The sequence below is a fragment of the Podarcis cretensis genome (assembly GCF_951804945.1).
Source record: "Podarcis cretensis genome assembly, chromosome: 13".
Classification (NCBI taxonomy): Eukaryota; Metazoa; Chordata; class Lepidosauria; order Squamata; family Lacertidae; genus Podarcis; species Podarcis cretensis.
Window position 1 is genome coordinate 3972706 of NC_137182.1, and position 26457 is coordinate 3999162.

General features: G+C 42.6%; 1 protein-coding gene across 2 annotated transcripts; it reads right to left on the reverse strand.

Moving 5' to 3' along the window:
* Nucleotides 1–25904, reverse strand: LOC307200899 (palmitoyltransferase ZDHHC11-like). Of its 2 annotated transcripts, none has more exons than XM_079949951.1 (10): nucleotides 24733–25904; nucleotides 22134–22240; nucleotides 15444–15656; nucleotides 12628–12806; nucleotides 10485–10586; nucleotides 6237–6361; nucleotides 4991–5146; nucleotides 4621–4742; nucleotides 3727–3779; nucleotides 1–1357 (listed from the first exon to the last, which is right to left on the reverse strand). In XM_079949951.1, exons 2-10 carry the CDS (start codon nucleotides 22149–22151, stop codon nucleotides 1342–1344), a joined length of 984 nt encoding a protein of 327 aa, XP_079806077.1. In that variant the 5' UTR covers nucleotides 22152–22240; nucleotides 24733–25904; the 3' UTR covers nucleotides 1–1341. The 2 variants fall into 2 exon arrangements, with proteins under 2 accessions (XP_079806077.1, XP_079806078.1); XM_079949952.1 differs by lacking the exon at nucleotides 24733–25904 and adding an exon at nucleotides 22631–22705.
* Nucleotides 25905–26457: the final 553 nt, after the last annotated feature.

Here is a 26457-nt window from a genome sequence, read left to right on the forward strand (position 1 = left end):
TAATTTTATTATCTTTACTGCTTTTTATGAAAAGAATGAGGATTAAAAAACAAGTACATTTCATTCAATAACATTTTCCTTTCATCGTACACACATTAAAAACCTAGAAAACTTTCCAATCTAAAGGATCGCTCCCCCATGTAAAGTGCAAATGAGAATCAACCTCTGTAATTTTTAGTCAAGTAAACCCAATCTTACATATGTAACTAGGATAGACAGACTCTTGCGTTGTTTTATGGGGGTAGTTTATTAAAATGTTCCTGTAATGCCACAAAATCATATAATTTATTCATAAGAAATAGCATTTTAAAAAAGGATCAAATACACAATCCATTTTCTATTTAAAAAAACTGGTTTTCAGCGTAGAGACAAAAAGGAAAGTATTTTCCAACTGGCATTAATAAGCAGGACTTTCTGTGGTGACACTTTATATAAATACATTTTGGGGAAATCAATCTAATTTATTGGAGCCTTCCCAATGCCATGTGGAGGATACTTTTGACTCTAAGACTTACTACTCTTTTTGGCAATGTCAAATGATTACCCTCCAAGCTATCTTCTCTATATCCTGTGATCTGCTACATATTTTGCTTCCCATTTACTAGGGAGAGACACTCAAATCATTCACAACAGTAGCCATTAGTGGTTCTGTGCAAGGAAGAACCTGTGAACGGCTACTCTTGCCTTGTGGATATCTGCTGGCTCTTCAGCTGAGATCATTCACACTTGAAGTACAACTTCAGGAAACACATGCTGCTCCCATTAAATAGAGACAAGAGCTGGGAGACACATTGGTCATCAGCATGGGCCTCAAAATGATTCCTGTCACTGCAATCCTATCCAGCCACCCTCTGCCTACCCTCACCCTCTCCTCCTTAGCTGTTATCAGCTGGTCTTCATATAATGCATTGCCAGCTGATGAAAAACACTTCAAGCCCTTCATTATCATAGAATGGAGAACCTCCAGACCAAAATTTCATCAGTTCTGTATACACAGACCTCGTCTAGAAGTATGACCGGCGCATCCTCCAAGTCCACCATGTTCTTTACATGTGGTCTTTTGACTGGCCACAGCCTTCCACATAATAGCACCTTCTCAGAGACAAAAGAAGCATGCTGATTTGGATAAGGAAGGGAACATCTCCTCTTGTGATTTCAGTGTCCAGTTTTGACCCAACTGAGAGCAGGAACTGGCATTCCACCTTTCCCTTTAGCTATGCTGAATCAAGTGCATACAACGGTCATTTCGCATTGATGAAACACAGTAATCTTCTGGAAATGCTGCACATGCCATCTCTGAGGAAGCCAGCTGTTCCTGATGCTGTTCTTGATCAAGTGCAGTTAATTGGCATGAGTTCTAGGGAGCAAAGCAAAATTAAAGGCTTAAGTTATTCCCTTGCAGGTATGCTTTGGGCAGAGATGGCATCTTATGAGCATATGCAGCAACCAAGCCAATAGACCGTGTGCAGCCTTCTGAAATCATCCCAGCTGGTTTGCATGCAGACTTCCAGAACTATGCAAAACTTGTGAAAAACGGATATTTTAAAGATTACCACATCTTCTCCCTGGTGTGACCTAAAACCCTCCAGCTCCCTGTCTCAGCACTGTTTAATTCTGAGCTACTGCAGTGGTTCTGTGAATATATAATTATGGTCTCACCTGGTTCCTCCCACCCACAGGGACACTGAATCTCCAGCAGGACTTAAAACTTCTCCTAGAATTTTCCATACATGCTTCTTTGAAATTCGCTGTGGCTGTGTGGGTGTCTAAGGGTTTGTTCTTTGCAGACTGTATGTGCAGGATAAGGAGACTCAAGCATCCATACAAGTTGATGGTGTTGTTGCATCATTATATCTATGGACCGGGATGGAGTTGCCTCACCATGGAAGTATTTGCCCATTGCCAGTTGACCTCTTCTATATGTGGTTAATGAGGGGACATGGTTGGTACACCATGCTGTTTGGCATTTTGGTGGTGTGTCCACATTATGCCTTGTTTTAATTCCTGTTGGGAATGCATAGTCTCCCAACTAAAGTATGCCAACCTTATGATTATGGTAGAAGGACTATCAGATTGATATTTCTGTTGTTCTGTTTCCAGAAAAAAATTGGCTCTCATCTGCTTACCTTTCCCGCCCTGACTTGGCCACAGTGATTCATGCGATGGTCATCTCCAGGCTTGACTACTGTAATTCGCTCTACGCGGGGCTGCCCTTGAAGCTGTCCCAGAAACTCCAACGGGTGCAGAATGCTGCAGCGAGGCTCCTCACGGGGTCTCTGCCATGGGAGCATATTCACCCAGTGCTTTTCAAGCTGCACTGGCTCCCGGTGGAGTACAGGGTCAGATTTAAGGTGCTGCTTTTGACCTTTAAAGCTCTTCACGGCCTAGGACCCTCATACCTACGGGACCGCCTCTCCTGGTATGCCCCACGGAGAGCCTCAAGGTCCATAAATAACAACACCCTAGTGGTCCCGGGCCCTAAGGAAGTTAGATTGGCTTCGACCAGAACCAGGGCCTTTTCAACTCTGGCTCCGGTCTGGTGGAACGCTCTGCCTCATGAGACCAGGGCCCTGCAGGATCTGATCTCTTTCCGCAGGGCCTGTAAGACAGAGTTGTTCCGCCTGGCCTTTGGCTTGGAGCCAGTTTGATTCCCTCCCTCTCTCTCTCTCTCTCTCTTTTTCTTTTCCTTCTCCTCCTGCGATGAGGCTACATTTTAATATTTTAATGTTCCATTATTTTAATGTTGTATTTTATTTTTGTTTTTAAGTTTGTAATCATTCATCTTGTTTTTATTATTGCTTGTAAGCCGCTCTGAGCCCGGCCTTGGCTGGGGAGGGCGGGGTATAAATAAAAAATTATTATTATTATTATTATTATTATTATTATTATTATTTGCCCCTAATTGATTTGTGTTTTGAGCAATGAACTCCAAGATGGATTACTTACATTATGGTCACAACCTGTCAATCATATATAATGGCTGTGTTTTCTACTAAGCAGTTGAAGCTTGAGAGGATTTTAATTGGAACAGAAATAACCCACTGGCCAGTTCTCATAAAACACTAAGCCAAGCCATGGCTAAGAATGAATGAGCAGGCATTCTCATGCTCAAAGGAAAAATCAAAGCTCTTCTCTTCTCCTCAGTCCTCCTGCCTTAACTCTTCCCAAAGCGAAGCTGGGTTTGCTTAGCGTTTTGTCTGAGCCCAGGTCTGTTATGTACTGAAGTTCTCACCCGGGGCCAGCAGGGGGAGACTGTAGATAGTTATGCAAATGAAGGATCGAAAGTGACGTTCAGTGATTGGATAGTTTGTATGCAAATGAAGGATCGAAAGTGATGCTCAGTGATTGGATATTTTTAGAAAGTTGCCACAGTTACGTTGTTCTGGAGCTCTATATAAGCAGGCTGACTGAGCTCCTCAGTTCAGTTCTGTTCTGGCCTCTGAATAAACAAAAGCTGTTTGAAGAATCGCTGTGTCGTCTGATATGTTCGCCCACAACTTAACAAGGTCCATGGTTTGTGTTACATATGAATCAGGACTGAGTCAGAATATTTTCTATGGAAAACAGGTATATGCAGCAGTTATTACTATGGTTTTCTTTACCTGGTGTTTGATGAAAGGCAAATTCCTAAATAAACCCAATTTCGTCTTTCTGGTTGCAATAATTTTCACTTGCTCATTGGACACTGGGCTCAGTAAAATGATAACCATGTATCTGTTAACTTACCCTGATACAGAGGAGGGTGCTACTTCATCTGGTTTTCTTACTTCAGTTACATCCTAAGAATGTGAACACAAACCTATAAGAGGGTTGCTCCTGTGCCGGATAGATACTACTTTTTAGGATTTAAGTTTAAATGCGCGTTAAAGAGGGGGAGATGTTCTAAATGTTGTCTAGAATTCACACGGCAAAAGCTGAAAGATTAAAGGCCAAATTGGAAATCAGGCAGGATATCCATGAAATGAATGTTTCATAGCTTCACAGCATTGAACATACCCAGCGGTGGTGCAGTTTGCATCAAGGCGTTGGAAAAAGAGGGGTTAACCCTTTCCCCGCCTATAAATTGAGCAAGAGGAACCAGCTCCATGGCCTAGCATGAGCCCCAGCGGGCAAAAGTGTCAAGGCAAGTGGAACAGCCAAGCGAGTTAAGCAGCATGGGGAGGAGGCCACAGCACTGTGACCCCCCCCCTCTCCTCCACCTAAAGAGAACCTAAGCTTCTCACAGAGGGTGTCTTGTTCTGTCTTGGGCAACACTGGGCACCCATAATCTGGGGCCCAAGTCAGCGCCCTTGCTGAAGGGGGATTCTAACCACATTCAGGTGAACTCAAAATCCTCATTGTGATTTGGGAACCCTGAAAATATATGGTTCTTGATCATGGGGAGGATTCTAAGTGTGTTCTTTCAGATCACTCTCAGTGTGGGAAGGTTTCAAATGGAACTGGCATGGCAGATGTTGGAGGTGGGGCTTTCATGCACACATCTGCCTCCTCCACACATTTCATTCACACATATTCAGGCAAACACCTGAAGAGGGCTACATGTTTGATCTTCCAGATGAATATATACTAGAAGCAGTTATGCTACGGAAAGGCAAATCTAAGGAGGACAGAAGATCTTACCTGTAAAGAGTCCACTGTGTGTGTTGTATCTGATGTTCCCTCTGTGCTTGTTTCTCGAGATATGGTAGACAGCCTGGGTCGATGTCGAGTCATGTATTCATATGTGTTCATCTTTTTATTCACTACGTACATGGAAGTTTGTGCTTTTTTAAGATTTAAAAACTATAAATCCCCAAAGCTTTGCAGCTTAGATGGGTGTCAGCAAATTCAGTGAGCTTTCACATTATCTTTGACCATCATTTCCTTTAGTGAGAAAATAGTGTACACTCAGGGCACCATTAAGATTGGGGATAAAAGCCTATATTTTGCATAAACTGAGCCCTTCATTTGCACTCCCCTACCCTGTGTTTTCCAGAATTGTTTTACTTACGGAGGTAAAGATGAAACGTCAACAAATGTCCAAGCAGCAAGAAAGAAGCAGATCCCAAAACCACAGTTAATATTGCTACACTCAGGATGCCAGCTGCTGTAGTCTCTACTGGAGCAACGGGTAGAAAGACCAGCCAGGTGCCATTTCTAGTGACACCTATTGGAGAAGAAATAATGGGGAGAAGTAATTTTATTCTGGTTTCAATTATGAAATGAATGATGTTCCCTTTTGTACTAATACTATGGCAGGAGTTTCGAAACTGTTCCCTAAGGGTCTATGCTGGTCAAACCATCAGATATCAGTGAATAAAGAAATATTGACTAAAAGACACTTTTAAAGCAGTGGTTCCCAAGGTTTTCTGGGCTACCGCTCTCTTGGTTCCATAAATTCATCCCCTCTGCCCTATACAAAGCATCATTCAGAATAGCAGTTTCCATGACCCACTCTGGAAGATAATAACACAATAAAATTCAGCAAAGAATATTGCATGAAATTTTTTCACATTCTTACTATACAGTACTACTCTTCTTACTTACTATTTATTATTTCTACCCTGCCCATCTGGCTGGGTTTCCCCAGCCACTCTGGGCAGTTTTACTAATGAAAACATAATTACAAACTTATATCCTTCGTTATTGGAAATTTCCAACAAACTCAGAAATGTATAAAATTAAAACTGGAATCTAATGGAAGTACATGGTGAATCTCTCATAAAATATTTACAGATTTCAGGCAGTAGTAACATTATGATATGTTGCATTGATGTGAACCATTCGGCACTGTTGCCTGCAATAAGAAATCTTGCAGACAGGGTGGTAACAGGCAGACACGGCTACCAACCTAGATGGCTTTAAAATAGGACTTGACAAATTCACAGATGAAAACCTTCCCACCTCAATGATATCTTCCTTCTTACATGGTGAATTAGTCTTCTGAAAGTCCTCTCAACTGGGGTCTTACTTTATTGTATTTTGAAAAGAACAAGTACATGTTTATACCACTTTGTGTGGCCACCCTCAAAATTACAATAGTTGTACAAATGAACCCTAACATTTGCATATACAAATTTTGGTTGAGAGAAGGACATTGCTCAAATGCCTGTCTAGTCAGTACTATACCAATCATGAGCTGGTTTTCCCTCTTAATGACCACCCCTTTCTGTTTAAGAAACCATAGGCACTACCTTGAAAAAGTACTACTAGGTCACATTGGTGTAAAAAGTTTTTTTAAGTCAGTGGAACAATACTTTCAAACTGGGGAGATGTGCGGAGCCGTTCTGGGTCCACGAAATACTGGATGAAGACATATATCATCACCATAATCAGCAGAAGGATTCCAAGAGCAGCAGAAGCAATCGCATTGAAGAAAAACCTATGAACATGTTAACAGAAAGATTCCAGTTAGCCATAATCTGTGGAAGGCTGTACAATTACAAATTGAATGTATGAATTTAATTGTATTTTTTTCACGCCACCCCAATCTCTGAGAGGTGTGAGACTCCATGGGTTTCAGTGCTTATCCAGGGTTTGGTTTCCTTGTAATGAGGAACAACAGAGACTTTGTGATAGTTGGGTCATTTGCACACATATACAACCTGAGCCTACAATGGAGCATTAGCACCCGAGAAGGTCCTGCTTCTCCCATCCAGTCACAGCCTTGGATTCCAACAGAAGTCAAGCATGGTTCTGTCTCTCTGCTTCTATGCCAGCTTCACACACAACTCTGGCTTTTATCTTTCTCCCCACCAGCCAAGTGAGGGAGGAGAGCCCACCCATTTGTCTTCAGGCCAAAGCAACCTCCCTTGTTATACTAATGACAGAAGATAGTGCCATTAACTGACCAAGAAACTTGCCTGGCTAGTTTAACAGTGGAATCCTCCATTAGATTTTAACCCTTGATGGATTTAAGAGGTGCTGCTGAATGCAGGTCTCATGTAGATGAACACCTGGAGCCCATCCTAAGGTTTCTGCTTGTTCCTTTGCAGCTGTAGCTTTACGTCATGACATCCAGGGTTGTGGGGGAAACAGCCTTGTGGGCCAAATTAGGATCCCTGGGAGACCTAATGAGGCCTGCAAGCCTGGGGTTTCCCATCCATGCTCAGGAATGATTTTCATACTGTGTCCAGAGAACTCTGCAATTCTTTAGAAACCTACCAGAGGTTCCTCCATGAGAAAACAAGCTCTCCTGAAAAACAGCTTGCTCATGACTACCAAATCTTCTTCCACAAACATTCAGCTGCAGGAAGTGGCAAGTGTGTTTTATGTTGTACTATCAGTCCAAGCAGGGCAACAGCTAGGCCCAAGAGCTTGGGCTGGTGCTTCATCTAAATTAATGCCCTAGAACAGGGACGTCCAACTCCCAAGAGAACATGTTCCAGGATGCTCTGCTCTGGATTCTGTGGGATAGATATCTAAGCAGAAAGGGTTATCTGGAGGCACACAGGGCCAGTTGTTGCGGCTGGAAGTATACAAAACCAACCTATTTTGGCTCAGGATGCTGCTCCCTAGAACTATGCTTCTCCAGAAAAAGGTTCTGCAGCTGGCTTGTGTGACTGATCTCACTAAGAATCTTAGCTTGGCCCTCAATTTTGCCGCAGCACAGTTTGCCCAAAATGCTGAAGTAGCTATTTGCCTTCTCATCTCCGTTGGCCCTCCCCATGGAGAAAGTATGATGCTGTGACACCTTTCAAATTCCCAGATTCCTAGGGAATGAGCAGATTAGGATTTAATCAAATATCAGTGAGGAAAGCCAGCAGTGTTGGACATACATCATTTTGAACAGGGAATTGGAAGGGCAGATTGTGAACAGGAGGGCCAGCCCACACTATTTTGCTACCCTGGACACAGTAGCAGATTGCACCTCTCATTCCATGTAGAAAAGACTCTTACTTCAACAGGGCAGTGTCCTTTGGTGCACCTGGTGGCAGCAGGCCAGCTTAGAGGCTGGTGGGAAGACCATGGGGGCACACACAGCTTTGTCAGCCAACAGAGGGGAAGTGTTAGGGTGTTCAGGAGAAACAGCTAGAGGGGCTGCCACTAGTGCTCCTCACACCACCTAGCATTTGTGGGATAACCAGTCTCATATAACTGACATGCTTGTCTAATGCATGAAGAGATTAATTACAGAATAAACTGTGCTGCCAGGCTTAGCCTAGGTCCCTCCCCCTCACCTTGGGAGGAACTAGGATTTCAAGCCATTGTTCTCCTCCCGAGAGTAGTTCCCAAGAGATTTAGTTGGTTGCTCCAGCTCAGACTGCATGGCTCTCACAAGCCGCTCTTGAGTTGCTATACCAATAATTTAAGAGCCTTCACCACTGTGCAAGTAAGCTACGTTTTACTGCCTGTACAACTTTTTCTGGCTGCTGCATGGAAAAGCAGATTAATCTGACTTTTGGAGAGTTTGTAAGTAAACCATTTTTAACTTATCAAACGCCTTTTTCTATGCTAGGGGAAGGAGGAAACGTTGGCACTCACTTGAAAATTCATATTTTAAAGGTCTAACAACCTATATTTGCATACTTTACTTTACTTCTTTCACCAAGGAGTACTTATCCCAAACTTGGATCTTGGCATCTAGGAAATTGTTCCTTCTATATAGTCTCCACCCCCCCCACTTTGTGGTCCAGACACCCTGAAAGCCAATAAATGAAGAAACTGAGAGCAACAACCTTTCAAAGAAAGAAAGTCTGCTTTGAATGTCTTCTAGCATGAGGCAACTGCTCTCCATCTGTGGTGTGCATTAATTGGAGCAATAATGCTTAGCTTGTTAAAGGAGGTGGCCACGGTGTAGGGCCTTGGATCAGGCCACTTTGGGCTATCTTCATCAACATAAAATCCTTCAATGAATACTTGCATTAATAAAATGAAAGCTAGCATGAGAAGAAGAGTAATTAATTATCATGCAGTTAGTGACTTACACAGCTCCCAGAGCTGTGTCACAAGGGATGAATAGCCTTTCATGAGCTTTTCCTCAGCCAGCTCATTTATAATAAATGCAGTACAACATCAGCATATAAAAACGGCGGAGATTTAAAACTGATTTCTCATAAAGCAAACCAATACTTTGGCTTTATTTGAAAATAGGTTCCGTCCAGTTGATTAAGATCTTGCTGGCTCTCTTAATACCTAATTAATGCACCTCTATGCCATGGAGTAAAAATGTCCCAATGCCTTGAAGGCAGAAAGCAAAAACACTCCCAGATCCCACTTGCTCCCTCTAGCTGAGGAACTAGCCAAGATTTCAGGGCTTGGAGTAAAGAGTTCAATAGAGGTGGCCTGCTCTTAGATATAGTCACATTTGTGTTTTTGAGAGGATTTGTTGTGGCTACTCTTGTATAACTCATAAAAATAGGACGGGTTAGTTCCACACTAGAGCCCTTAAGTGCTGCTCAGGCACTGCTTTTCTACAATGAGCTGGAAGTGGAATAAAAATGGAACATACAGTCCCTTTTTTAACTTGATAACCCTCCCCATGCCATCCTATAATATTAACTCAAAAGTCCCATTCAGCAAAAAAAAAATAATTTAAAAAAATCTGTCTATTTAAAAGTTTATTTCTTGCAGTTTCGGCTCATTCCATTGCTTTTCCTATAGAGTGATAAAAAGCTTGTTAATTATCCCCTGAACCAGGCTTCCTCTAACTCGGCCCTTCAGGTGTTTTGAGACTACAATTCCCATCATCCCTGACCACTGGTTCTGCTAGCTAGGGATCATGGGAGTTGTAGGCAAAAAAAAAACATCTGGAGGGCCGAGTTTGAGGAAGCCTGCCCTAAACAATCTTTCTTAATTACTCTAATTTCAGTTTCTGTTCCCCTGGATTTACTGACCAATTGCATTGTCCACCCCACCCCCGCCTTCCATTGTTATTGAGAAACAGCATTAATATGCTATTTAACAGAATAAGAAGAATCCAGATACCAAAAGGCACAGAAATTGAGAGAGGCTATTCAAGGAGCAATTAATTGGCTATTCATCACTAATTCCACACACACCCTCCCAGCCATGCTCAACAACAAGCAATAAAATGTGCTGAAGCAATAAACAGTAAGTATTTAATTAAAGGCACAGGAGCCTTACGTGTCTATACTTCAACTGCATTTCATTAAAAAAATTATATACAAACCAGGGCTCAGAGAAGACAGGAGGACAACACAGAAGACATTGAAATGCCAGAAGCTGCCAAATAGGTTGTCTAGATGCTACATAAAGAGTGTGCGAACAAAGGATGATGTTCCCTCTGAAAAGTGCCAGTTTGGAAGCAATCAAAGTTATTTACTCAGGGCAAACATTTAGCCTTTTAGGTAATTGGATTAGTTCCTCTGGGATGCTTATTTAGTGCATAAAACCACTTCAGTTTTGATACTTTGGATGCAAAACTAACAGATTGTTTAAAAGTACAGGTGTTCCTAGATGGGGGTGGGTGCTTCACTTCTGCCTTCCTAAATAGGGCCTTTATTTTACAGTCATATTTCCAAAGCTAGCTGCTGTTAGCTTACCAGTAGTTTCGGCTTCCAACACAGTTATTTAGCCAATTACAGTGATGGTCAAAGTCCGCAATACACTTATTGCAGGTACTACAGTGTTTGGTTTTTGGCCCTCTGGGGAGAAGAAGAGATACATTAAATAGAATACAATAGAATTCAGGTACTAAAATAGACCACATAAATAAAGACTGTCTCATGTTTATGGTAAGTCTAAATATTTATACATTGCATTTACAAAATGTACATGGAACTGATGAGCCATCCATGCACAACCAGAAGAGCCATGCAGGAAGTCAGAGATTTATTTTTTAATGTGGAAGTACGGCACTGGATTAGAAATACATATATGACCCACACTGGAAGAATGGCAGACGAAAGTGATTGACTTTATGGGACTGGCAGAAATGACCGGCAGAATCCGCGACCAAGAGAAAGAGACAGTGGAGGAAGATTGGAAGAAGTTTAAAGTATATCTTAAGAACTGTTGTAAAATAGAGGAGTGATAAAATGTCAAGGGGAAGGAAGATGCAGAATTGCAGCTAAAACTGTTTGATGATTTAAGGTAAAATTGAGAATGATAATGAGCTTAAACCTAATTGGCAAAATGAGTTGTTGAAAAACTGTAAAATAAGGATGCAAAAAGGGTCAGGTATGGGGAAGTCCGAGAAAAGAGGCTTATGAAAATGAGGTTAAGAAATGATATCTTTGTATGTGTTTGTACTTGTTGATGTTTGTGTGTTGTTGTTGTTGCTTTTTGTTAAAAATTGGAAAATTAATAAAAATTATTATAAAAAAAAAAAATAGAAATACAGATATGAATAGCAAGTCTCTGAACCATCTTTAAGGATAGCCTCACACAGAGTTCATCACAGTAGCTAACCAGGAAGTTTATCCAGGAGCAGGGAAAGCTGTAGGCTCTCCGAACCACTGTGGCTCCTTGAACCTTCAAAGACAAAGAAAATTCCCAGAGTTCTCCCAGAGTAGGTACTTGAACTTTTAGGAGGAGTGCAACCCGATCCGAAATGAGGTGCGACTCACTTCCTAGATATGGAAACCAGGCAGCTGCAGCACCTCCCTGCCTTTTGATATCTGTTTCCATGGCTCTGATTGACGCCTACCTACCTGTGGGATCAGTTAAGCTGGCAGGCAGGGGGGCAGGGCTTTTCTTGGCAGAGGGCCTCCATCTGAACTCAGGCCACATCCCAATAAGTTTTCTGCTTTTAAATTTTTTTTCAAATGTTTTCAATTTGGCTGCTGAAATTGATGGTGCTGTTTTTGTTTTAATTATGTGATGTTTTTACAAGCATATTGGGTTTTCATGTATTATTATTATTAGCCTTCTATGCAATCATCTCAAGGTGATGTACAATAAAACAACAGAAGCAATTTCTAAACAGGAAATGTCCTGGCCATTTTAGCATTATTGGGTGTTTCAAAGTTTTAAGTTACATTTATATGTATTTATATTGTTCTTGCGTATTTAGTTTTATGCAGTACATTTGCTTGCCTTGTGAGGAAATATTTCAGAAAATCAGGATATGGATTTGCACTGTTGTGATAACAGAAAGTGAACTGAGCAGGAAGATGACAGCCATGGCCCTTTATGGTTGTGCAAAACACTAGCCTAGGTGGCGAATTTTATCGAGTGAGCTTCCAAAGGTCCAGAACGCATATGTTTAATTGCACAGAGACAAAAAACTGGTACAAAGGAGCGGTTTAAGCAGCAAGAGGCAAATAGCAGAGGAAAACCAGTGCAGGCAAATAAGTAGGTCTCTTCTTTGCTGTGCGCTGTGGGTTAAAGCCTCAGCGCCTAGGGCTTGCCGATCGAAAGGTCGGCAGTTCGAATCCCTGCGGCGGGGTGCGCTCCCGCTGCTCGGTCCCAGCGCCTGCCAACCTAGCAGTTCGAAAGCACCTCCGGGTGCAAGTAGATAAATAGGGACCGCTTACCAGCGGGAAGGTAAACGGTGTTTCCGTGTGCGGCTCTGGCTCTGGCCAGAGCAGCGATGTCACGCTGGCCACGTGACCCGGAAGTGTCTCCGGACAGCGCTGGCCCCTGGCCTCTGAAATGAGATGGGCGCACAACCCCAGAGTCTGTCAAGACTGGCCCGTACGGGCAGGGGTACCTTTACCTTTACCTTTAATGGGAGTGACTTACACATCAGCTTCACAAAGATAGCAGTACTGGTTCTGAATAACATGCTTGCATTTGCTTCGGTCAAAAATTGGCATTGGTTTCTTGTAATTTTTCTTCTTCAATATATTTTGATCTGCTGGATCGATAGTGATTGCAACAAGATGAGTGATTAAGTGATGCACGAAAATTAAGCCAATCACCTGCATTGTAATGAGGTTAAGGAAAAGTCAAAAAACAAGAGAATAGAAGAGTCTGGATTATTTTTTTTTACATTTGTTACATTAAGTCACCAGATTTGCTTAGGTGCTTCAGTATTCAAATGGCCAGGTAGAAAGCTCTGTCACTGGTATTCTTTTCTCTTATGCCACAAACAAAGGCTACTAGTTTTAGTGGATTTGTTTGCAAGACTCCGGAAGAGCAAAATACTAGTTTCTGTCCGATTGTCATAGATTCAGTATTGCACCGTCACCATTTTTGCCATATTTCAAAAAGTAAAATTCCTGACACCCACAAAGCCGTTGAGCTTTCTTTGGGGAGACCTGACATTTCCCTGACATTTTGCAGATTCAGCAAAATTCCCCCTTGACACTATTTTTACACCTGAAAACCAGGACATGTCAGGCACCGGCGGAGCTTCATGCTCCGGCACTGGGGGCGGAAAGCAGGCGGGGCGGGGCTGGTGCCTGTCCTGGGGGTGGGGTGTGCATTTTTGGGGTGGGGCGTGCCACCTGTGGGGGGGGCGCCCAGCGCAGGCGGGGGGGCGCAGCCGCGATGGAACCCCACCAGGATCGCGCTGCCGGGGGCGGTGCGCTCCCCCCACCCCCCCTCTTCCTCTGCCAGTGATGTCAGGAAAAGGAATTTCCCATGCACCACAGTTCTCTACAAATAGAACTGAGTGTCTTGAAGACATCAAAGCAGTACAATAATTTATTCTGAGAAGGTAGCACACCTGGACAACACGTCTTGAGACTCCCTTGCTTGTAGGAAAGGCAATCCCAAACAATCTCAGATGCCCTCCTTACTCTCCCCGGAACAGGAAAATTCCTTTTTATGTACTTTAGTTGTTTTTATTTAAAAGTTTACTAGTTCCATATATGCACATTTTTACAAAGGAAAGACAAGGTCCTTCAATAGCCATGCATGATATGAAAAAAAAAATCTACCCATTATCTTTCAGCTTCTTGAACCCACAGGTCTAAAAGTGCTCCCACTCATACAATAACAACCAACTATCACCAAATGTTTTAATTCCTTTCTCTATGGCCATCAGCCCCAGCTAGCTTGGCTGACAGTCAGAGATGATGGAAGTTTTATTCCAACATCAGGGGAGCACCGCAACAAGATGCCAATCCTAGAAGCAGACCATCTATAAGAAAGCATTACAACAACTTCATCTTCAAGCAATTAGGAGGTTTCTAAGCAGAGGCTGGGTGGCCATCTGTAACGGGTGCTTTAGCTGAGATTCCTGCATTTCAAGGGGTTGGACTAGATGACCCTTGGATCCCTTCCATTGCTACAATCCTACAATTCTATAATTCATTAATCAATCCATCAAATCAACAGGCCATCATGTTTAAATCTGTTTGAACAGGATATTTAAAGTTCAGGGAAATGGTTCTCATTTCTCATTTGTGATTTAAAGTTTTATTACTAAAATAATTGTTTTTCTAGTTGATGCTCAAATGAAGCATAAGGGCCAAAAACTGCATCTGGCACCCATACTAGAACACTTGTTCTAACTTGACAGTTATATTCTCACTTTAAACTGGATCATCATGTGCAAGAATAATTGAGGGCACCATTAAGTCTTCCTAGCAACAATCATGTGTTTGGTACACAAACAGTGTATCAATTACAGGATTTATGAGTTTCCTATTCACAATGTTAGTGTCCTTCTTGACCCCTGGACTCCTCATCCTGTACAGAGGAAAAGGGGAAAAACTTTACTGAGCCTTTTAAAAAGAGCAGCTAAATGAAGCAGCCGAGCCACATTACACAACACTAAGCACACTACAAAGGACTGTTGGTTTAAAATATATTATTGAATGATCACAATCAAATTTTAAAAGTATAAACAGAGGGATAATACATTTTGGTCCCCCCAAACGTTCAGTCCATACAAGACCCTACTCCTCTGAAAGACAAAAAACCACAAGTTTCAAATAAGGCTGCAATCCTATTGGTTGTAATAATGCTGTAATAATACTACTGAACGTTGCTGTTCACTGCAGGTTTGCCGACATTAGTTGCCCATGAAAATGTTTAGTAGCTTGAGAGATGAACATTTTGACATTTCCCTTAAGGACATAAACCACCTAATTTATGTCCTGGTTCTGTGCTTGAAAAGGGTGGGCAAAACGTGGCCCATGAGCTTGGCCTAATTTCATGAGGGTGGGTAACCCAGAAGGGGAGAAGGAAGGGGGAAGTGGAAAAGGTAGAGGTGGAGAAGAGAGTGAAAACAGAACAGCCCTGCTCGCTCCCAACATGTGGTCTGGATAGCAAAAAAGATCAGTCACATTTCAAAACAACTCACAACTTGCCCCTGTTTTCAGAATACAATGAGAGAGTGAGAGTGCAATCCTATGCAGGCTGCAATTGTAACCCTACTTACCTGGAAGTAAGTGCCTCTGATTCTAGAGGGAGTTACTTTGGAGTAAGCTTGCTGAGAATTGCAGCCTAAGTCTCCTTGCATTAAATGGAGCTTACTCAGAAGTAACTGGATCCAGAACTGCGGCTTAGGCAAATCACTGGTTATTCCTCTCACCACGCATGGCATATGCAGTTCATGTGCACTGTTAGTTTTTCCACAGGATTTTAAACGGAAGGGGAAAGGATACAGCATAGGCAACCAATTTCCATTCATCTGGGAGAAGAGGAATGTAGATACCAAAGCCCACTATGGCCAAGTATGAATAAAGCACCAGGGTGATCAACTGGAACGAGTGGAGTGGTAAAGACCAGCCGTTCACTCTGGAGTGCAGTGGAACCACCATGTGGTCATTCAGCTGCTCAGGACTTGTCTGCCTCAGCTTCTTGTCATAGCAGGTCATCTGCAAGACAGAACCCAGAATCACCTGTTAAAAATAGCCAGTGTGCTTTCTAGGCCGAGAAAGAAAGAAACAACAGCGACACACAGGGCACACTGTGGGACGGGAAATAGATCTCAGACACTGCATCTTGCTCATTCACAATTCTGCAAGAATGTTACATCACCCACCAACGTCCCACCACTGCTTTGAAGTTTCCCTACACAACCAAGTGGTATACAAATTTTAAGAAATAAATCACTTGCACCAAGAGACACACAAAATGCTCTTATTGATGTGGCAGGTACCATTAGGGCAAAAGGCGCATCATTTGTCAAGCTTTCAAATCTCTAGTAAATGCAAAACTTTTGAGATATGGCAATTAAAAGTTAATTATTTCCTTGTGGTTTTGATAATCCAGAAAGGAAAAAAAATCTGCTTTCCTAAAGCAGATGGCAAAATAGAGCTAAGCAGTGCTCCTTCCCAAGACGAGTGTAAGAATATAAATTCAAGACTACGGAATAAAAAGTTTCATTGTGGTTTGCACATTACTCATCTCAAGTCACACATTAATTCAAGGTCAACTCTGCCCTTCTCCTGATCAGATTTACTTCCTGATTAGGTTTAGGTCATATCCGGCTGTGGAAGCTCAGTTAGGATTAGGTGTGCCAAGTGCTAGGGGTGGAAGTGTCTTCGACCCCTCAATATCGGCTGGCAGGGGGCTGGGCCCCCTCAATGCTGAGAGCATGGAGAAGGCCAAGCATGGAGCCAAGGGTGGCCCAATTCAGCGGGTGACTCCTCTTAAGCATGAGAAAGGACTGGGCTCTGCCATCGGCCTCCTCCCGATGATGTGACGTCGCATGCATGATGTCACACATGCACATTGGGCACATGACGGTGTGTGTGCGTAACGTCACACAAGTGAAACACACTCCAGGGCCCCACAATCTTAGGTGCAGGGTGGTGTCTCTGGTTAGGATGGTCCACCCCTAGAGGCTAATGAATCTGGATGGTTTTCTGATGCCTCTTTTCCATCTAACCCTGGTGAAGCTCTTGAATTTAGAGATGGCCCAGGATGTAACCCAGGAAGTTGACCTAGAGGCATGTCTTGGTAGGGTGAACTAGGACTTACGGGGACAGGCTTCCAGAAGGGAACCTGCAGCTGCTTTGTTCCTCCCTAGTCTCTCTCACTCCTGTGCTAACTCCATCAAGGCAGCACATTTTTCATCAAGAATTGTCAAAGAAATTCACTCACCGTCACAAGATATTTGAAACGTTACATAAATCATTGTATTATCTCCTGCAGGGACAGCCAGTGTATGCCCTCCAGATGTGGACTACAACTCCCATCATCCTGCATAGCCAATCATAGTCATGGATGATGGGCAATGTAGTCCTGCAATTTCTGGAAGGCACCACACGGACTAACTGTGTTCTCCTGCAATAAATATATTTTTCCTTGTGCATGCTACTACAAAAATGGTAACCAAATGCTTTTTTCAGAACATAATCAAACATTTTAGAGAAGTATAGTAAAGAGCCTAGCATCTCATGCAACCCAAGCCTGTTTTAAACAAGCAGCGCAGGATTCTTAGCCTCGTTCTTAGTCCTACATTTTCCTGCCACCATTCATCAATGAACACCAGCAAGCCTTTGAGAGTCTCTCTCTCCCGTTTACATAATGGCATTAGACAATCTACGAGAAAGCATGCCTAGGTAGCTCTAGGGAACAAATTTTTTTTGGGTGCATAATGCAAGGAAGTGACCAAAGGACTCATCAGTGCTTTTAAAACCTATACCTACATTGTTCTGTGTTCAATAAGACATGACGTTATTCCCATTTGCTGGAAGTCTCCCCACGGCACAAGAGATGCGTCTCCGATGCAATTACTGCACAATAAAGAACGAGCATTTGCAACACTCCTCTCCCTACGCTGATTGAATCCTGCACTATATCTTCAAAAGCCAATTTCTCTCACCATAACGAACCTGCAGTCAAGAATGCAGCAAATGTCCCCCTGGTGGTGTGGTGGGTTTTCTCTTTTGCTTTTTGGTTTTCAAAAATTCTCTTATTTAAAGCATTGCCCAAACATACATTCATTGTCTTTCCTCTTGTTTACAATACACAACATTACCTGATTATCAGCAATTATTCTCATAGATGCATTGCCCCCTTTTAATACAAAGAAGAGAACAAGAAGCACATACCCTCCAACATTTCTTCAATGAGCATAGGGACATTCCATCTCATAATGATAATTTTACTATTTATACCCCACACATCTTACTGGGTTGTCCCAGCCACTCTGGGCAGCTTCCAACATATATAAAAAATAATATAACATTAATTATTTTTTTTAAAATCCCTATACAGGATTGCCTTCAGACAGCTCAGAGGTTGGATAACTCCATTCCCTCCAACATTTCTCCAATAAAAATAGGGACATCCTAAGGAAAAGTATGGGACGCGGGTGGCGCTGTGGGTAAAACCTCAGTGCCTAGGACTTGCCGATCGCATGGTCAGCGGTTCAAATCCCCGTGACGGGGTGAGCTCCCGTCTTTTGGTCCCAGCTCCTGCCCACCTAGCAGTTCGAAAGCACCCCTAAGTTCAAGTAGATAAATAGGTACCGCTTTATAGTGGGAAGGTAAACGGCGTTTCCGTGTGCTGCGCTGGTGCTGGCTCGCCAGAGCAGCTTCGTCACGCTGGCCACGTGACCCGGAAGTGTCTTCGGACAGCGCTGGCCCCTGGCCTCTTAAGTGAGATGGGCGCACAACCCTAGAGTCGGACATGACTGGCCCGTACGGACAGGGGTACCTTTACCTTTAAGGAAAAGTGGGACATTCTGGATCAAATTAGAAACTTCTAAATGGCTTCTCTAAATCTGGGACATCCCTGGAAAATAGAGACACTTGGGAGGGTCTGGAATGAAAATAAAATAAAGTAACTTCCTACCAACAAAATTCCCTTATACCTCAGGTCATGTGTGATCGATTATTATTGATGTCTCAGATGTATTGTAGTCCATATACATATATGATATTAGAAAAGAAGAGTTCCATTGAATGCTTAATTATAGTGTTTTCTGTATGGGACAAAAGTTGGAATATACTTGTGAGAGAGAATCTTGTATCTTCCTTCCTTTTCCTTTTTCAATATTCTTTGTGTGGGTTGGTGTGTCTTTTATCTTATTGTGAAAATGTTAAAGAAAACTTTAATGAAAAGTAATTTTTGTACAACCCAGTTTGGTAATCAAGTATGTAAAAATAATAGATTGTTCTCATATTAAATAATCCCTGTGATACTGGTTTTGTTCCAGCTTTCAGAAAAGCACTTGCAAAAATGCAGAAGAGATCTATTCATACAACTGTAAATTGTGCGAGCTAGTGACTTCTAGTGGTGAGCTGCATGAACTTTTACAAGACAGTTATCACGTGTTACACAGAGATGAAAATGCAGAACTTAAAACTTCTTCTCCATAAAATGCATGCTTTAAGACCACTATGGTTTCTGTCATCTCTTGTGACAGAAGAGAGTTCTAATTGTCATCAAAGCTTCCCCAAACCAGACTGTGGGTCTCAACACTCCAAGTGAAATACCGAAAACTTCCCTAAGAGTCACTGGGCTGGTTCAGACACAATGTTAAACTATGACTGAGCACTACACACGGACAAGTGTTGGTCTCACAAGCCTCTCACCTCTTTCTCTCACACTCTGGTTAGCATTTATCAAATCAAATCAATCTTTATTACGGTCCAGAGGCCCAACAAATCGTTACAAAGCAATGCACAATTCAGACAGCCTACCTCCAGGTTAAACAAGCATTTTGTTCAAAAGATAGGGATCACTGGTTCTTGCAACCACCAATAAAAACTTTGCCACTGCTAATGTTCTAGCGTTTGTCTGGTCTTCCAATAGGAACCTGACATAGTGAGCCTTTATTGTCCTATCAATAGGTTTAAAAGGTGTCTGGTTAAAAAACGGAAATACAAAAAAAAACCCTACCTGGCATTTGACTCTATCTGAAAACAATTTTTAATAAGTTGTTTAAGGGGCAGAAATTTCCCTTCATCCTTGGCAAATGAAATTATGTCGACCACAGGATCAGATTTTAAAGAAAGAATAGTTTTTAATATAGTGGTACCTCGGGTTACAGACGCTTCAGGTTACAGACTCCACAAACCCAGAAATAGTACCTCAGGTTAAGAACTTTGCTTCAGGATGAGAAGAGAAATCGTGCGGCGGCAGCACAGTGACAGCAGGAGGCCCCATTAGCTAAAGTGGTACCTCAGGTTGAGAACAGTTTCAGGTTAAGAACGGACATCTGGAATGAATTAAGTTCTTAACCAGAGGTACCACTGTAGTCTTGATGCGTCACATTAACTGACACCACATAGCAGTGCCCAAACATGCGGTGTTCAGAGGTAAAAAAATGCGCTCACAGCATGGTTAAACACCAGGAAAGGTGAAATACTTGGACTGTGGTCAGCACTGAAACAGGTAACAGGCCAGTTCTGAGTAAAGTGCTTTAACTTTACTGTATTCTGCTCTGGTCAGACCTCACCTGGAGTACTGTGTCCAGTTCTGGGCACCACAGTTCAAGAAGGACACGGACAAACTGGAACGTGTCCAGAGGAGGGCAACCAAAATGGTCAAAGGCCTGGAAACGATGCCTTATGAGGAACGGCTAAGGGAGCTGGGCATGTTTAGCCTGGAGAAGAGGAGGTTAAGGGGTGATATGATAGCCATGCTCAAATATATAAAAGGATGTCACATGGAGGAGGGAGAAAGGTTGTTTTCTGCTGCTCCAGAGAAGCGGACACGGAGCAATGGATCCAAACTACAAGAAAGAAGATTCCACCTAAACATTAGGAAGAACTTCCTGACAGTAAGAGCTGTTTGACAGTGGAATTTGCTGCCTAGGAGTGTGGTGGAGTCTCCTTCTTTGCAGGTCTTTAAGCAGAGGCTTGACAACAATATGTCAGGAGTGCTCTGATGGTGTTTCCTGCTTGGCAGGGGGTTGGACTCGATGGCCCTTGTGGTCTCTTCCAACTCTAGGATTCTAACTGGAACTTGGCAGATGACTGTTAGTGTGCTATAAGCCCCAGACATTTTAGGGAGTCCAACACGCAACTCCACTTCCACCCCAAGATGCCATTTCAGTTTCCGTATACAAGAATCTGGCAGGCAGTTGCACAAGTGCTGATGATGCATGATTTATCCCCCCCCCTCAAAAAAAGATCCAGAGTTATTATGATCACAAGAGATGAGAACACTACAGAATCTTAGAAAGGGTCAGTCATACATTCCTCAGTTATGGGAAGATTAAGCCATCAGCTCTGCCCCAATTAAGAGCTCTTTCAAACTCATAAAAGTAGTCAAATATGATGATCATTTAGCTTATGTCTTTCTCTTAAGAGCATGGAGGAAGTTATTGATTGTTGCTACAGCCAAATGCAAGGAAGCATTTTGTCTTCTTGAATGACAGTTTCAATACAAAGCCCGCTCTCCAAGGCACTTCATTTTTGTTTCTTAACTACAGCGACAGCAACACTCACTAATTGCTTTTAAAAACTGAAATGTAATCCTGCACCTCTGTTCTGGAGGTTTGTCTGACACCGACTTGCTTTTCAAAAACACTTTTATTTCCACAGCCCTTTGTATCTTAGCTTGTTTGTACCTTTTCTGAAGCTTTCTGTGCTATTTTTCTAGTCTACTTTTTGTACGTTTTGTTGCATACTTATTGTATTCTGACTCTGTAAGCTGCCCTGGGAACTTGTCTTTCTGGAGGGAAGATGTTATTTTCCAGAAAGGGGATTTTTTCACTGTTGAGAGAATGAAAGGAAAAGAAAACCCTGGGAGTTTTGGGAGAATTTTCTCTAGTTCTTTGTGGAATCTTAGCAATAGGCACCTTCTTAAAAAGTATCCCAGCGTCAGTTGCATAACCTTTGCTAGTAACTTGGTATGGCAGAAAAGTTGTTTGCAGTTTAGCATGGTAAACCATTAAGGAAAGTGCAGGTGCTCCTCAAGTATTTGTAATGGAAGCTCACAAATTTTTAAAAAATGTAACTGAAAAGGCAGCTATTTCAGCATATTAACCCCTCCTAGTATATCTGTTCCCAGAATCCTCTGTAACATTTGCAGCTTCTGTTTCCTAGCAAGCAAGTTGATGTGAGAGTATTCCTTGGTGGTTGAAATATACGGAAAAGCTGGGAAATGTCAGTATCTGCCCACAAACAGATGGTAATGTTTCAGAGTAACAAAGTTTATAAGTGAGCAGTTTATAAAGCTTATAAGTGAGCAGCTACTGAGTGAAACATATTTGTTGATGAAGTAAAGCAGAATTTCCCCAACTTTCTGCCTTCAGTCTCCTTGCTTACTTTCAGAAATAATTGGTACAATGCTAATTCTTCTGCTTCTGTCCTAAGAGAGCCCTCAGTATACAGTGCCAGTAATTCAGTGAAAAGCCCAAAGTTCAGGATAATTTCTTCCTTTTGACTTACATCTGCGATGTTCAGCATGTTCTCCTGGCCAGGCCGCTGCTCCCTCACTTCCCAGGACCGTGCAGAAAGAGGTTTGGATGAGCTCTACTCCGGTGGGATCTTTCCCCCTGTGGGTCGAAATGTCATGTAGTATTTATTACCTGAAAGTTGGGCATTTAAAGGATCTGTCTCTGTCAGCATGGCCTTTCACAACTTTTAGAAAGACTTGCTTAGTTTCTTTTTAACAGAGCAACTCCCTTTGTAGCTATGGAAACCGTTTCCACTCCACTTCTTGGCAAGGCAGTGGTTCTCCTGGGTCCTACAGAGGACGTGGTTCAAGCAGCTGTCATCTTACCTGCAAAACTTTGGTTTGTCAGGATTATGACAGAAACCCACCGATTTCCTATTAGAGGTAATTGTCAGAAAAACAAACTTTTAATAAAATTTCTGAGCAACCAAAAGCCAGCCGCCACCACCATAGATGAACTGCCTAATACAAAACAGCAGAAAATACCCACCTCACCAAGGTGTGGTTACTGAGTGCTTCTCTGATACGAAATCAGACAAACATTAGTTGACACAAGATTTTCAGAATGAACTTCTCCAAACAGGAGACCTACGACTGGAGGCAGGGAGACCTGCTAGCTTTTTCTTTTGTTTTTACCAGGCTGTACTTCTTTAACAACAGCATGCTATGCAGATATTAGAAGATATGTGAAGACCTTTACCTGATTTCCCCCCAAGATCAAGCTTTTGTTAAAGGCACAGAAGCAAGTCTGTGTTTTCCTCACCAGTTTTCCACTCAAGCAACGACAGGTGAGCTGTGGGGCCTTAAAGCCTTTAACCATTTTAAATATTTGTTTTGGCGTTCTTTAAAATAATATACATTGCTGACTTCTGCAAGTATTTGCTAAGGATTTGTGCCATGGCATGATTTGCAGTCCAGCGCTTCGCAGTAATTGCGAATGGGATCACAGCCTCAGTCCTATTAATTCTGCTGAGGAACTATGACCATCTCAATTTTCCAACCCCACTTATTTATGAGTGAGCCCCCATTGAATTCAATAGGACTTACATAGTTAGGGTTCCAACCTAAGTAACTCTGAGAAATGTTTGGAATCTTGAGGTGAAACCCATAATTCATATTACAGTGGTGCCCCGCAAGACGAATGCCTCGCAAGACGAAAAACCCGCTAGACGAAAGGGTTTTCTGTTTTTCGAGGTGCTTCGCAAGACAAATTTCCCTATGGGCTTGCTTCGCAAGACGAAAACGTCTTGCGAGTCTTGCGATTTTTTCCCGCTTCCCCCCCTTTTTCTAAGCCGCTAAGCCGCTAATAGCCGCTTAGCCGCTAATCCGCTAATCAGGTTGCTTCGCAGGACGAAAAAACCGCTAGACGAAGAGACTCGCGGAACGGATTCTTTTCGTCTTGCGAGGCACCACTGTATTCTAGAGTGGTTGTATTATAGTTAATAGAACTACCTCGGTGTACGCAGGTTGTGAACTGCAGTATTAACAGGGCCACTTAAACATTTGTGATTCACATCCTGTCAACAGGTAGCTGCCCCAAAAATGGTTCAGGGACATAGGAAGCTGTCTTCTACCCAGCCAGACCCTTGGATCACCTTGCTCAGCAGCTCATCAGTATTTCAGGCAGGAATCTTTCCCAGCCTCTGCCTGGAGATACTATGGGTTGGACCATAGCTGTCAACATTTCCCCTTTTTTAAGGGAAATTCCCCTATTCCGAATAGGATTCCTCGCAAGAAAAGGGAAAAATTGACAGCTATGGTTTGGACCTGGAACCTTCTGCATGGAAAGCACTTGCTCCACCACTGAGCTATGACCCCTCCCAATTCCTGCAGGTTTCATCCAGGATCAGCCCCCCGTAACAATATTGGGGTATTACTTTTCAGCTAAAATGATTCTTAAAGCTGCTCACTTTAATAAAATGAGGTTTATAGGACGATCATATTGGCTTCACAGTAACATATCAGGAATATCTGGTGACAACACATGGACTGGAAATTTGTCTGGTAAGCAGGCCTTGGGAAAACCTTGCAAAAGGCAAACAAGGAAGGAATAAATGCTCTTATTTGTCCAATCTCTTTCCCCTCCTTCCCTCCCTCCCACCACTGCTTCTGGCAGACCAGCAAAACACAAAACAAGTAAGGCTGGTTTAAGGCTGCTTATTTGTTTACAAGTACTATAGGCAGGTCCACCTGTTTGGATATCTGAATCTGCAGCGTCTATAGCAAGCCTTGGGTACTAACTCCTTGCCTTCCATTAAGTGAATTTTAATTTAATGAGCATTTGGAAGCGTGTAACAGTTTGTGCCTCCTGAATGAATAAAACCTTTATTTTCTTTGACACTTTATGTACTTTTAACTCTGGGACTGGAGGCATCTGTTAGTGATACATGATAATAAACCTCTATACATGTATGATGTTCTAAGTGCACTGAAAGAAATGCAGGTGTCAAATAATGATCCAAAAAAGTCTCTAGACATAATTAATCCTCCCACCAGCTGTATTATTACCAGGCAACTCCTATATACTACCTCTACAGCTAATCTTCCTCTCCCCGGGTATCCATAATTTACTGAATGTGGAATAAAAACAACCTGTGACTGGAAGACCTCCATCTGATCCGGAAGGGCCGTGTCAGCCTCTTTTTGGAATGTTGGAGCTGGAGCGGTCGCCTTGGCAACCAACTGACAAGGGACCAGGTTACCTGAATAACTTAAGGTGTTATGGTCAGGACATTTTGTGACCTATTAAAAAACTCCTCAATCTTTACACCGCACCTAGTCCTGCAAACCTTGGGTAACTTGGGAATACTGGTATTTTTCAAAATGAAGGAGTGCGACACTTTGGGCACCTTGACTGCATGGCAGTTATTTTGCATTAATAAAAACGAAGATCTTTCAAAATTAGATTGAGGAAAATATTTGTTTTTACTTATAAGCGTTTATAAACCACTTGCTATTTCAAAAATCTCTACAGTTACCTTGATAATAAAAAGTGCCTACAGCAAAAGTAGCACTTTTAACTGTGCTTCTTACCATATTATGGCATTTTCCTAAGCAAAGAAGAGAACCGCCAGCCCTCTGATTCCCAGCCATACTAATAGAATTTAGAAATTAGAAATACTAATTTCCTTCACTTTTATTCAGAGAGATTCCCTTCCTCAAACACAGACAGGCGGTATTTTTCACTGAGCTCCACAAGTTAATCACAAAACGCCATTTTAAGATATCTATCGGAGCTTTGGTTATATCATTCTCTTCTGCTATGTTCTCTTGGGTCGCTTTTCTCTCCGTTGTGCCCTTCTTCCTTTTCCCTCCAATATCGCAATTACTTTGCTGTGTCCCACAGAAATGAAATGGAAATCAAAGGCACTGGAAGGGTCACCTCCCACTGAGAGTGCATTGACCTCACTGCTGACTTCATAATGTTTGACTTTGGGCTAAATGACATCACACAGCTGGGAAGGCAGCAAACTACACAAACCTTAACAGTGCAACACTTAAAACATGTGCCCTTCCACTTTTCCAGGAATAGAAACGGTTCACTTTCCACAGCCTGTTGCTAAAAGGTAGGCTCCTCTACAAACTCACAGCCCTATGGTTATATTTTGGAATCAGTTATTGTGATTTATAATTGCTTGCACAGCTACTCAATGTGTGACGGGGTTCAATTTTCCAAGTGTAAGAAAACTCAGTAAAGATAATTTACAAAAAAGTAATAAATAATTCCCATGTCAACAACTGCAGATCCAGGACTTTCTCCCCCCCCCCCCATCTAATAATCCTTCATGCAATTCTGTACTGAAGACAGGTTGGTATGTACAGTACCAGTTTGCATTTAAAATGTCACATCCATACTCGATGGCCCTTGTGGTCTCTTCAAACTCTATGATTCTATGATTCTATTCTATGATTCTAAGTAAGGGGAAGGCAGAGGCGTGTCCGCGCTCTCCCCGCTAGTCTCCTCTCCTCTCGGCTTCAGTGCTGTTCCTGCCACTCTGGCCAACCTCAACCTGGGCCCCCCCCCCCAGACAGTGTTCCAAACAGTGAGCTGACCCAAAGGTGACTGTCCATTGATGTCAAGCCACCACTGGATCATGTAGCGCTAGCCAGCTCATGCCTAATATTATTGGGGGTCCCGCCAGTGTGGCCACATGAAAGGCGATGGGAGTGCGAACTCCTTGCTTAAAAAATTTCAGGAGCTGCCTGAATCCAGCATGGCCTTCACCTTGACTGGGTGTCCATTCGGGAGTTCTAGCACCACCTCTATCGCTATTGACGCCTTGGGTGAGTCTGGTTGGGGCACTTCCATTAGTTGCT

What these genes read in the sequence shown, in the direction of transcription:
- LOC307200899 (XM_079949951.1), bottom strand. An exon ending in GGAAATTGGTTGCCTATGCT is followed by an intron (nt 12,807 to 15,443) that starts GTATCCTTTCCC and finishes ATTACAATGCAG; the next exon opens with GTGATTGGCTTAATTTTCGT. An exon ending in CACATCTCCCCAGTTTGAAA is followed by an intron (nt 5,147 to 6,236) that starts GTATTGTTCCAC and finishes CTTCTCCAATAG; the next exon opens with GTGTCACTAGAAATGGCACC.